The following is a 13,379-nucleotide window of genomic DNA, read 5'->3' as shown; positions in this document are numbered from 1 at the left end:
AAGAATCAGTAAATGCTATAAGTGCTATTTATTTCCATAACCACTACCTGGAGGTTGGCAACCCTAACCATAAGTCAGCTGTGATTTGATGGCAAAAAACATTTTTTTTAAGGAGTGAGTCATTTTTTAAGTACAGATTGTGTGTTTTCTGGGTGAAAACTCTTTTCCCACCGAAGTTGCTGCATGCTTTTTCTCAAAAAGAAAGCTGAATAGTGGGAGAAGTGTAAAAACAAACCAAAAAAGAAGGAAACAGACAGGCCTGGGAGGGCAAGAGGCAGCCCCCCCCCACCTGCTTAATCTTTTTATCTAGCCAGGGGGGCTGCATGCTTTCCCACCCGACCCCTCTCTTCCTCCGTTGCCTCATCATCATTCCAGGCTCAGCTCTCCAACCTGGTTTGAGCCAGTTCTGAACCGTCGGGAGTGAAAAGGCCCTTTGTCTGGCAGGCTGCCTCCAGCCGGCCCGTCTCCCCTTTAGGTATCAGAGGGACTGAAATAGGTCCTTTCCCCTTTTGCGATGCATCTGCTCCCCCCCCCCCCGCCTCCCTCTGGTAGACCCCTTTTGGCATCGACGCTGCTGCTTCCCCTTTAGCTGGAATCTTTCGGCAGAGCAGAAGAGGAGGGTGACATCAGAGTTAGGAGGATGGCCGCGGCAGGGCGTGTCCTGCTCCCTGCCCCAATTGGCCCCTAAGCCAGGACCACCAGCCTATAAAGTCTGGCCAAGAGTTCAGCATCTTCGAAGGAGACACAGTGCTTCCAAAGATCAGCTCCCCCACACACACCCAAGCAAAGTCCTATATAGCACCAGAGTACTTTGCAGCCCACTTGGCTAGCCTGCCTCCTACAGTCTCAGGCTTTCGGAGGTAAGTGTGCCTTTTCCCGTATCTTGTGGAAGGTTGTTCTGTTAGCACCATGCAGTACATCTTTGCTGTTTGGATCGGCAGGATTATGCAGGTGAACTCGGATAATTGGGAAATTCAGATCTGAAGTTCAGATAAAGGGAGTCTGATGGCCACTATGCATTATTATCTGGCAGGGAGTTTTTTGTTTTTTTTTAGAAGATGCTGGATGCCGATGCTATGGTGGTGGTGGTGGTGGTAGAGAGTGCTGTCAAGTCACAGCTCATTTATGGCGACCTTGTAGGGTTTTCAAAGCAAGAGAGGTTCAGAGGTGGTTTGCCATTGCCTGCCTCTGCGTGGGCTGAGAGATTTCTGAGAAAACTGTGACTAGCCCAAGGTCACCCAGCAGCCTTCATGTGGAGGAGTGGGGAATCAAACCCGGTTCTCCAGATTAGAGCCCGCTGCTCTTAACCCCTACACCACGCTGACTCCTAAACAACTGCTGTGTCAAATCACCACCGGTCCATCCTGCCCCATTCTGCCTATGCAGACTGGCACCAGCTCTTCAGAGTTCAAGGCTTTCTGAGACTTGCTACTCACAATGCTTTTAAAACTGCTGGAGATACCAGCCAGGAATTCCCAGCTCTGATGTGAAACTTTGACACAGACTCCCTCTGGGCACGTGGTTGACGTTACAAGGAATTCCACAGGAGTACCTCTGCTTATTCTTCCAGACTGATAATAAGAAACTGCCATTGCTGGATCCGTGCAATGGTCTAATCCAGCTTTCTGTCTCCCAGCAGTGACCACCCATAGGGCCTGGGAAGCTTACAAAGAGATAGCTGGCCCCGGTTGCTTGTCCCTCAGTATCTGGTAATTAGGGATACACTGCCTTTGAATATGGAAATTCCACTTTAGTTACTATAGCAAGTAGACATTGGTAGAACGTCAGGTTCCTACAGAGAAGGGGAGAGAGTGTGTGGGGGTGGGCAGGGAGTGATTCAACCTGTACTGGTCTACATGGCCAATGAACCAGCATGCACGCAGTCTCTACTGCCATAGTGTGTAGGTTGCTGGATTGGAACCCAGGAACTAAGGTTGGACTTCCAATGCAAGACAGCAGACACAGAGTAGTTAGATCTCTCTCTCTCTCTCTCTCTCTGAATAGCTTTTAATAAAAAACAGAAGCCCCACCAATCAGCTATTTGATAGGGCAGGGGGAATCTAGCTCTCTGCTCCCCCTTTCCAAACAGCTGAGAGGCAGAATTTCAGCTTTGTTTAATGGGCTATGCCTTGCATAAGCAAAGCTCCAGCTGTTAGATCAGAAAGGGGGATTATGTACACAACACCCTTTTACATGCGCATCCAGCTAGGGGGTCGCTGAGCAGGCAGCTGGTTTTGCATGCACATAGTAGCCCACAGCTCCTTGGCCTTCAGCCGGTGGGTTGGGACCTTCAAGTGGGTCCTGGAAGCCTAGGGTTGCCAACAGGCTTGGAGAAAAATGTCCAGCACTTTGAACAGAGGATTAATGTGTGGAAGTGGGCAGTTGAAGCTTTCATAGCACGGAGGTAAATAACATCCTTGTAAACCTCTACTAAAGAGGCATGACATTTTTCTCTAGGCAGTTGGCAACCTTATGGGCCACAACGATGGCACCACCAACCACCATTTTCCTTTCAAGGGCCTGTTTGTTTTGACAACAGAGGAAGACAAAGATAAGAGGAGAACAAGTAAAACCAACAGAAGAGAAGATCAGGGCAGACATCATAGACAAAATTCAGGCTGCAATCCTGATAGGGTTGCCAGGTCCTTCTTCACCCCCAGTGGGATGTTTTGGGGGCAGAACCTGAGGAGGGTGGGGTTTGGAGAGGGGAGGGACTTCAATGCCATAGCGTCCAATTGCCAAAGCAGCCATTTTCTCCTGGTGCACTGATCTCTATCGGCTGGAGATCAGTTGCAATAGCAGGAGATCTCCAGCTTGTACCTGGAGGCTGGCAATCCTAAATCCTGAGCCCACTGAAAGGGGAGTAAATCCCAATTATATCTACAGTTGCCAGCACTGGATTTGGAAATACCTGGAGATTTTGGGGGTGGAGCCTGGGGAGGGCCGGGTTTGGAGAGGGGAGGGACCTCAGCAGGGCATAATGCCATAGAGTCCACCCACCAAAGGAACCATTTTCTCCAGGGGAACTGATCTTGGTTGTCTGGAGAGCAATTGTAATACTGGGAGATCTCCAGGACAGGTGCTACCTGGAGGGTTGGCAACCCTACTTATTTCCAAATGAACATGCATATTAGGGGGCATCTCAGGTGGGTTCCAGGTTACAAGCTGGGGTCGAAAGTGAATCTCAAGTCCACAAAGTTGAAGACTAATGCCTTAGACTAATCTGGGAACCCACCTTAAGTTGGGAAGCCCATTGGGAGATTTGGCAACTGCTGCTTCAGCTGCTTGTTTCTCCTCTGGCCTATCTGTCCCCTACTCTCCCCTCCCCATTGCGGGCAGTGCTCTGGGTGTGCCCCAGCACGAGTGGGGTGAACAGCTGCAGCCAGACAATGTTAACCATACCGGTGACACATGCTTTCTCCAATTGTGTTTTCCCATGAGCCCAATGGATGTCTCAGGCTTGAGCTGCCCCCATCCATCCCTCCGTCCACCTTTCCGCCTGTGGTCCATTTCGCTCACAGTCTCATTAGCAGATGGGGAATTCTGATGAGAAGGGGGAAATGGTGCACATCAATGGGTTTGATGAGCCCCTTGAAACCAATGCAGCCTTTTGTCCCAGCTGCCCAGCCAAAATGTAGGCTAATGAGTTTGGCAGGAACCCTCATCTGATTGTAAGATGCCGCATTTGCATGAAAAGCCTGGGGTCAAAGGAAGGAGGGATGTTGTCATCCCAGAGGAGATGGGAGTTAAGATGGAGAGGCAGACGGCTGGAGGAAAGGAATGGGCCCCAGTGTAAGGAGGGCGTCAAAAGCAAGTTGCCATGAGCAGAAAGTGAGTTCCGGTAAGTAATGGGCAGGAGTGAAAGATGTTTCCATGGGGGGTATTTCGCTGTAGAAGCACACATAGTTGGAGTAAGTCTGAGGTATCACTGCAAAGAGCACATCACGCAAATCACTAGGAGCAAGCAGAGAGTTCAAATGCACTACCTTGCAGGGTAGTACACACTCTGCACAGTAAAAAATAAAAATAAACCTTGCACCCAGGGCTTCTGGCAATCCAAATTCTGTGCTATGGAAAGCTGAATTCCGAGACTTGTCTACATTTTGCAAGTCGAATGAATGTGCACAGTTTTATTTTATTTATTTTTGCATTTCTAGCCTGCCGTCCTTGGTCGGGTTTGGTTAAGCATGGGGTAAGGCCAGAGCTGAGCAAAGCACTGAAGCCCCACCCCAACACAGGAAATCTTATTTGCCCCCTGTCAGGTTTCTCTCAGAACTTTGATAGTCCATTCAGGGGCTGATGCTTGAGTTTCTTCCTTCAAGGAAAAACTCTTGGTGAGAAAGAATCACATTGTCCTCTTGACAAAATAATGCATTTCAAATGCTGGGAAAATGTAATGTTCACACAACAGAAAGTCCTGTTTGTGGCTTCGTAGAGGCACCTGGTTTGGCCACTGTGTGAACAGACTGCTGGACTTGATGGGCCTTGGTCTGATCCAGCAGGGCCTTTCTTATGTTCTTCCTTGAGGGAAGAAATCTGGATGACCCACAAAAGTTTCATAACAAATAGGGAATTGTTGCATGAGAGAAAGGCCCAAATTATGCACCATCAAAAATCTGAGTATCCCCCAAACTGTTAACTATAGTATTTTCTCCTCCTGACTTCAGTTATTTTGATCTAGTAACCACATACATTTCTACCCCCAGCCTTCCACCATGACCACCACTAAGAGTCTCCACGTCAACACTCCACTGAGAGAAAGTATTCCCCTCTCCAAAGTGGCTGGCACCAAGGTCTACTTGAAACTGGACAACGCCCAGCCCACTGGCTCTTTTAAGATACGGGGCATCGGGCATTTCTGCAAAACGGTAGGAAGAGGGAAGAGTTACATGAGATGCTATGATTAAATAACTAATGTACCTAACAAGGCTACATGGTTAATTCTGTATTCCACATGATGCTTCCAATCTCGGTGAAACCTAGTTTTGGAAATTGATGCATCTTCCTACAAATATGTGACTATGAACTCACAGGGCTTACCACTCAAAGAATATCTGTGGGTAGCCTTAGAGCAGTGGTTCCCAAACCCTTGGTTCCACAAACTCAACCCGAGCGTCCCCTACCCTATGCAACAACACAATCGAAGGGGCCCACCTCTAGCACCCCCCTGCCTCTTAGTGCCCCCCTAGGTAATTCCATCGCCCCCCAGGGGATGGTACTGCCCACTTTGGGAACCATTGCCTTAGAGTTTAGTAACTCAGATTTTCAAAAGAGTCTGATTATTAATCAACACTGAAATAACATTATGCTTAAAGAAATGTATACTTCCGCGCTAACTATGCTAAAGTGATGTACCCAGGCAATCCGGACTTTGCGCCAAGGAAGCTGGATTCCATGACCCACATAAATTATACAAATTGAATAAATGTGCATAATTTCTCTAGAGCTTAATTTATTCTACATTTTTCCCAATTGGACATCATTTATGCTGGTTCTGCAAAGTTCCTCACCAGAGCTAACATGGCACTAAAGTCCTACCTCCAGCTGCCAGAAATCTTTCTCTGCCACCCCTCTGTCTCCTGAGATTTTGATGGTCACTGAATCTTTGTTGTCATGAAAGCTAGAGACTTGTTTTTGAAAGGAAGCTGAAATTGGCAATTCATACAAAAATATATTCGGTGCCTTTTCTTCCTTCTTGTAGAAGTGTAGTCAACACATCACGGGGCCCTGGTTCTTAGGGTTGCCAAGGACCCTCTTTGCCATCGGTGGGAGGATTTTTGGGGCGAAGCCTGATGAGGGTGGGGTTTAGGGAGGGGAGGGACTTCAATGCCATAGAGTCCAATTGCCAAAGCGGCCATTTTCTCCAGGTGAACTGATCTCTGTTGGTTGGAGACCAGTTGTAATAGCCGGAGATCTCCAGCTAGTACCTGGAGGTTGGCAACCCTACTGGCTCTACTTGATGTGGGTCAGTTTTATTTTCTATGCTGGTGCCAGCCCCCAGAAACAAAAATTAGTGTAAGAAGACCCTGAGACTAGGTGACTTTGGGCCAGTCACTCTGTCGCTACCTTACCAACCTGGCAGAGTTGGTTTGAAAATGAAATAACTCCTATGCATGCAACTCCCAGAAGAAAGAACAAGTACTATGTTTTTGTATATTTTGGTATATTCTGTAATATTTTGCATACTTCAATAAAACTATTTAAATTTTTTTTTAAAAAAGGACAAAAGACAAGAGTGACACTGAACTCGAGGGCAATTCTAGGTTCTGGCAGGCCCTGGGAAATATTACCCCCGTGACACCTGTCGTTCTGCCCTTTTTCCTTGTGTGCATGCACATGCAGGCCTTATCCCTGGGGGGGGGGGTATTCCCATAGCCACTATCATTAAGGTTGCCAGATCCAGTTTGGAAACTTGGATATTTTGGGGGTGGAGCCTGAGGAGGGCAGGATTTGGAGACGGTGAACTGATCTCTGTTGCCTGGAGATCAGTTGTAATAGCAGGAGATCTCCAGCTAGTACCTGGAGGTTGGCAACCCTAGCTGCACAGTGGTGAGAACCAGAGGTCAACGGTGAGCCTTCTTGAGGCCTCAACAACTATCAGGTGCTGCTGACCCTGGCACTAGTTGAAATAATGTCAGGTGTGGAAATATTGACACCATAGGTGGGCTGTAGTAATAAATGTGGACTGGCATGAAAATTCTGTCAGTGTTGTGGGAAGGATATTCAAGTTAGCCTTGAACTGCCTGCAAAGACTTAATCTTTATACGGTAGCTCTTGCTAACTCGTTCCTTTCCTTTGCCTTCACAGTGGGCTGAACGGGGCTGCAAGCACTTTGTGTGCTCCTCAGGTAACAGACTTTCCTGCGGGTACCCCAGAGCTCTGCGGTTGGGGGGGGGGAGACACCAGTTTTGGCTCATCCGTGCCACCCCCTCTTGTGCATCTATGCAGCATCATTTTGGGGTAGGGTTGCCAGCTCTGGGTTGGGAAGTACCAGGAGATTTTGGGGGTAGAGCCTGAGGAGGATGGGGTTTGAGGAGGGGAGGGACTTCAGTGGGGTATAATGCCATGCCACAGAGTCCACCTTCCAAAGTGGCCATTTTCTCCAGGAAAACTGGTCTCTGTTGCCTGGAGATCAGTTGTAACAGAAGGTCTCCACCACCGGGAGGTTGGCAAGCATATCTTGTATGTAGGGAGATGACAAGCAGGGAGAACTGTCTTCATGAAGTCTAGCGTCATGTGATGCTGAACAGGCTTATTTTCAGGGGGAAACGCCGGCCTCGCAGCTGCTTACGCTGCCAGAATGCTGGGCATCCCAGCTACCATCCTTGTGCCCACGTCCACACCAGCCTTCACCATCGAGCGCCTGAAAGATGAGGGGAGCACAGTGTGCATTGTGGGAGAGGTAGGTATCTAAGGAGAGGCCAAAGAGACCTCTGGATCTGCTTTTCCCGGAGGTTCACAGCAAAATGCAGGTGGCCGTTCTCTGCACAAGAGTCTAATAAAATAGTTCCCAGGGAATGGCAGGAAGATACACGATGCAGCGACCTTGCTGAATCTAAGCAGGGCTGGGCCAGATCCATGCCTGAGCAGGACACTTCTTGGCAGCCCTATGTATGTCGGTTTAACGTTGCAAGGAAGATGGGAATAGAAATGCAAAAGTAAACAAATCAGTTTTCCTTCTCCCTAGATGTTGGATGAGAGCATCGAACAAGCCAAGGAGCTTGTGAAGAACAACCCAGGATGGGTTTATGTACCCCCCTTCGATGACCCTCTCATCTGGTATGTAGCCTAAAAGAATGAGGTAAGCGAAGCAGAGGGAGGACCCTTTTTGCCAGAGACACTATAAAGATAACGCTGCAACTCTCACACCAGCCTCAAGTAAGCATCTTCACGAAATTAACAATGGCCTAGGCTAGTTAACAAAGAAAAGACTGCAGTTGTTTCTGGACTGTACCATTCTTTCTTTCCCCCAGTTCTTAGACCTAGGTCTTGAACAATAAAACCATAAAACTTAAATAAGACCCATCTCTAAAAACACCTCCCTTCGTCTCTTCTCTGCAGCCTCCCAAAAACGAGCAACAAAATAAGTATGCTGAGGGTCAGAGTCCTCTAAGAGGAACTGAACCTTTTGCTCCAAGGTTGCTCAAGAAGCTGAGGACCATTTGTTAAAACATGGTATAACCCATTTTAGCGTGACTGTACCATTGGAAACAAATGCACACTTTTGTGTCCCTTGTAATACTTGAGGAATACCAAGTGCTACACCCAGGACAGCCAGTTTATGTTCAAGCCATGTTCTCTTGATGAGTAATATGAAGAATCTGGTGTATGCCCTTGTTCTAGCATCCTTTCCCCATTACTCTGCTCTCCCCAATTCTGATACTGACCTGCTAGCCCCGCTTCTCCCTGCAGGGAAGGGCACACGTCCCTGGTCAAAGAGTTAAAGGAGCAGATGGATTCCATGCCTGGAGCGCTGGCTCTCTCGGTAGGAGGAGGAGGGATGCTGTGTGGGGTGATCCGGGGCCTCCGTGAAGTGGGCTGGGCTGATGTGCCCATTATTGCCCTCGAGACCAAAGGTGCCCACAGCCTAAATGCTGCCATGACGTCTGGGAAGCTGGTGACACTTCCAGAAATTACTAGGTGAGTGTGAGACACAGGTTTGTGTAGCAGACACTAATTTCCATTTTCCTACATGCAAATCTATAGCCCTGGCTGTGCGTTCTTCGTACTAAAATATATATATATCCAGATCAGGAAATGGGCAATCCTGTATGCTAAATACAAAGGGCATTTGGATGTAATGCCATATTTATGCTTCAGCTGGACACAGAGGAACAGAGAGATCTGTAGAGTGCTTAAAAACACTTTGATGTTTTTTTTAAAAAATTGTACTGTTTTTTAGAATTGTCATTGTTCTAAGCTGTGGCACATATATTTATATGGAGAGGTGGGGTGTAAAGATGTCAAAGAAATAAAGAGACATATACACACATATCCTCACTTGTCGGGTATTGGGTCATAAGAACTAGAAACTTGTAACAGCTGAGACTACCAGGATGTGGATCTATTTTATTTTAGCTACAGACCAAATTTTATATGAAGGGTGGAATTTGTTAATGGAATCATAGAGTTGTAAGGGACCTCCAGGGTCATCTAGTCCAACCTCCTGCACACTGCAGTAAATTCACAACTACCTCCCCCACACACACCCAGTGACCCCTGCTCCATAGAATCAGCATTGCTGACAGATGGCCATCTAGCCTCTTCTTAAAAACCTCCAGGGAAGGAGCAGTTACCACCTCCCGAGGAAGCCTGTTCCACTTCTGTTAGAAAACCACTCTGTTAGAAAAGCTATTATTGTCTTCCAGCATGTGCCCTTTACCTGGATGGCCCAGGGCAGCCTGATCTTGTCAGTTTTCAGAAGCTAAGCAGAGTTGGCCCTGGTTGGCACTTTGATGGGAGACCACCAAGGAATACCAGGGTCACTATGCAGAGGAAGGCAATGGCAAACCACCCCTGAGCTTCTCTTGCCTTGAAAACTGTACTGGGTTGCCATAAATCGGCTGTGACTTGACGTCACTTTACACACCCAGCATGTAGACTACCTGAGCAGAAATTTCAAAAAAGATGTGAGCAACTGATGACTTCCTTCTTTCCTTATGGATCTAGCGTTGCTAAAACCCTTGGGGCAAAGACTGTGGGGGCAGAGGCGCTGAAGCTGGCTCAAGAGTACCCTGTCTTTTCAGAGGTCATCACAGATCAGGAGGCAGTAGTGGCTGTTGAGAAGTTTGTGGGTATGTTGTACAGCTCCCAACATACCATTTGCTCTAAATATACATTTGGTAGTGTTAGTTGTAACAGTCATAGTAGAAGAAGAGATGGTTTTTATATGCCGACTTTCATTATCACTTAAGGGAGATTCAAATCGGCTTACAATCACCTTCCCTTCCCCTCCCCACAACAGACACCCTGTGAGGTGGGTGGGGCTGAGTGTGACTTGCCCAAGATCACCCAGCTGGCTTTGTGTGTAGGAGTGGGGAAACAAATCCTGTTCACCAGATTAGCCTCTGCCACTCATGTGGAGGAGTGGGGAATCAAACCCGGTTCTCCAGATCAGAATCCACAGCTCCAAACCACCGCTCTTAACCACTACACCATGCTGACTCATTCCTTCGCTGATACCTTTAAGTACAGGGAGGGGCTGTGGCTCAGTGGTACAGCATCTGCTTGGCACGCGGAAGGTCCCAGGTTCAATCCCCGGCATCTCCAGTTAAAGGGACTAGCGACAGGTGATGTGAAAAACCTCTACCTGAGACCCTGGAGAGCCGCTGACTTTGATGGACCAAGAGTCTGATTCAGTATAAGCCAGATTCATGTGTTCATGTGCACTCTCCTACACTGCCAACTGCAGGGCAAAACATCAAAAGAGCCCTGCTGGATCATACCAAAGGTCCATCTAGGCCAGCATCCTGTGTCCCGCAGTGGTGAGCCAACTGTCTCCTAGGAATCCTGCAAGCAGGACCTAAAAGCCCACCCTTTTTTGCAGTTGTTTGCCCCAGACATGGTATTTGGTGGGCCCTTGAGACTGTTGAATTGATCTAAGCCCCCTTCAAAGCTTTCTAACCCAGTGGCAATCACCATCTGGTGACCTAAAACCTCAGTCAGGGGCAGGCAAAGGGACTGGTGAAAGAACAGGGCAGGAGGCAGAGCAGCTGAGCATTGTTACCAGAGTATTCTCTCAAGCAAACTCATAAAGCATGATGGGCAGGAATGTATTTCTAGGCATAGGGGCTCAGCAGCATTTCAGCACAAGCTGACCTGTACAGTTTCTGGACTGTGGATAAAAAGGGATGAAACAGTGCAGAATTGGACCCCTCCCTAAATGTAAGAACATAAGAAAGGCCATGCTGGATCAGACCAAGGCCCACCAAGTCCAACAGTCTGCTCACACAGGGGCCAACCAGGTGCCTCCAGGAAGCCCACAAGCAAGACGACGGCGGCAGCAGCATCCTGCCTGTGTCCCAAAGCACCTAATAGGCATGCTCCTCTGATCCTGGAGAGAATAGGTATGCAGCATGACTAGTATCCATTTTTACTAGGAGCCATGAATACCCACCTCCTCCATAAACATGTCCACTCCCCTCTTAAAGCCCTCCAAGTTGGCAGCCATCACCACATCCTGGGGCAGGGAGTTCCACAATTTAACTATGCGTTGTGTGAAGAAATACATCCTTTTATCAGTTTTGAATCTCTCACCCTCCAGTTTCAGCAGATGACCCTGCATTCTAGTATTATGAGAGGGAGAAAAGCTTCTCCCTGTCCACTCTCTCCAACCATGCATAATTTTATAGACCTCTACCATGTCTCCCCTTAACCGCCTTCTTTCCAAGCTAAACAGCCCTAAGCGTTTTAACCGCTCCCCGTAGGGCAGCTGCTCTAGCCCCCTGATCATTTTGGTTGCTCTTTTCTGCACCCTCCTCCCTGACAGCATCAAGCAGTGGCGTAACCAGCCGCTTCCTCCCTCCCCCTTCTCTTACAGATGATGAGAAGATCCTGGTGGAACCCGCATGTGGGGCAGCCTTGACAGCCGTCTACAACGGAGTAGCCCGGAGGCTGAAAGCGGAGGGCAAGCTCAGCCCCCAGCCCGACTCCTTGGTGGTTATTGTGTGCGGCGGCAACAACATAACGTTGGCACAGCTGCAGCTCTTGAAAGACCAGCTGGGCATCCAGAACATCACGGCTGCTTAGAGCAGGCTGTAACTGAACGGAGCTCCGTGTGACTAAGGCGGAGAGGGACGGAGTTTATGCGGAGCTCCAGCAACGCCGGTGTTTTAGCTGCGGTGCGCTTCTCTCCAAGCATGCTGGGAAAAACATGGGCTTATTAAAAACTCATGTATCTTCACCTCCGCCTCCCCCCAAGCTCTGTGACAGAGCAGGGTGGGAGAGAAGGAAGAAAACTGAGGGAGACGATAACATATGCCCTTCTGCCTCCGGACTTGGCTGAATCACCAGCAGATAAGAATGACTGGATCCCGATTAAAGAACTCTTCGGCTACAAGAGCGGTGGTCAGCTCTCCAGTATATTTCCCCTTTGTTGACAGCTGTGTGGGGACCCGGTGTGGATGAGAAATGTGACACAGGGGAGAGGGGGAATACATTTTGCCTCTGGTATCATTTTCTTGGACTCAAATGCCCCTCCCTTCCCCCAGAAGTGCTGTTACTTGCCCCATTAGAGGAAACATACAGGTTGCCTTTCTAAGTTTCCCCTAGCTTTACTGAACATTTTTCATTAAAATAAATATTTTTAAACGTGGAATATCTTTTTCCTGGATTAAAAGGTGGCTCATTGGTTTAACCTAACCTATTCATCAACAAAACATCACATTTTTCAAAGGGTTACACTGCTCTTAACCACCATGCCATGCTGGATGCCTGGACTCTGCCTCTTCTCCCTCTGACCAACTTTTATATTCCAGTTCTTTGGGAACAACGGACCTGATGATGATGAAGAAGAGTTGGTTTTTATATGCCGACTTTCTCTACCACTTAAGGCAGAATCAAACTGGCTTATAATCACCTTCCCTTCCCCTTCCCACAACAGACACCTTGTGAGGTAGGTGGGGCTGAGAGAGCTCTTAACAGAACTGTGACTAGCCCAAGGTCACCCAGCTGGCTTCATGTGTAGGAGTGAGGAAACCAACCCGGTTCACCAGACTAGCATCCGCTGCTCATGTAAAAGAGTGGGGAATCAACCCCGGTTCTCCAGATCAGAGTCCACCGTTCCAAACCACCACCTTTAACCACTACATCACGCTGGCTGATCCAGAGAGTCAACCAACCACAAATAAACACAAATGGATTTTTTTCTAGGCTGATGCCCCTGCTTTGGCGTTTAAAATGTAGAAAATGAAATACTATTTTGATAATCATATTAATTGTAAACATTGAAATGGCAGTTTTCAAAGATTGTTGCCCTGTGGCATCCTGGAAATTTAGATTATCCTGATAGGATCCTTTAATGTGGCCAACTGGAGAGAGAAAACACAGATCAAAAGCACAAGTCACAAAGGAAGACAAGTTCATTTAGATATTTATTAAAGAAAAAATCAGATGTTCTGCCATTTTTGACACAAGAGACAGAAATTCCTTCATATAAGCTAACGAACCCATACCTTGATCAATGGGCGGAGAGGCCTTATGCTGCCACCAGATGGATCCATTTCCCTTCGACTGGAGGCAGGAGGAAGTCTCAGAGTCCATGTAAGGCATGCACATTTTGAATAAATGCTCATTTGCATTTCTCTTGTTGTTAATTAGAGCGCAAAGCCCACACTGGCTAAAGTATACGATCGAGTTAGTACTGGCTTTCTCATTTTTGT

The 13,379-nt window shown here is 47.9% G+C and overlaps 1 protein-coding gene across 1 annotated transcript; it reads left to right on the top strand.

The window, feature by feature from the left end:
- Positions 1-4,710: 4,710 nt before the first annotated feature.
- On the top strand, positions 4,711-11,748 carry LOC130486393 (L-serine dehydratase/L-threonine deaminase-like). The gene is made up of 7 exons (XM_056859659.1): positions 4,711-4,868; positions 6,808-6,847; positions 7,263-7,402; positions 7,688-7,779; positions 8,413-8,640; positions 9,670-9,794; positions 11,540-11,748. Exons 1-7 carry the CDS (start codon positions 4,716-4,718, stop codon positions 11,746-11,748), a joined length of 987 nt encoding a protein of 328 aa, XP_056715637.1. The 5' UTR covers positions 4,711-4,715.
- Positions 11,749-13,379: the final 1,631 nt, after the last annotated feature.

The sequence above is a fragment of the Euleptes europaea genome, chromosome 13 (assembly GCF_029931775.1).
Source record: "Euleptes europaea isolate rEulEur1 chromosome 13, rEulEur1.hap1, whole genome shotgun sequence".
Classification (NCBI taxonomy): domain Eukaryota; kingdom Metazoa; phylum Chordata; class Lepidosauria; order Squamata; family Sphaerodactylidae; genus Euleptes; species Euleptes europaea.
This window is presented reverse-complemented; position numbering and strand designations above follow the sequence as displayed.

Excerpts from the sequence above, each read along its gene's own strand:
- LOC130486393 (XM_056859659.1), top strand. The coding sequence starts at position 4,716 with ATGACCACCACTAAGAGTCTCCACGTCAACACTCCACTGAGAGAAAGT. Across the intron at positions 6,848-7,262 it reads GCACTTTGTGTGCTCCTCAG|GGGGAAACGCCGGCCTCGCA; the intron begins GTAACAGACTTT and ends GCTTATTTTCAG. Across the intron at positions 9,795-11,539 it reads GGCTGTTGAGAAGTTTGTGG|ATGATGAGAAGATCCTGGTG; the intron begins GTATGTTGTACA and ends CTTCTCTTACAG.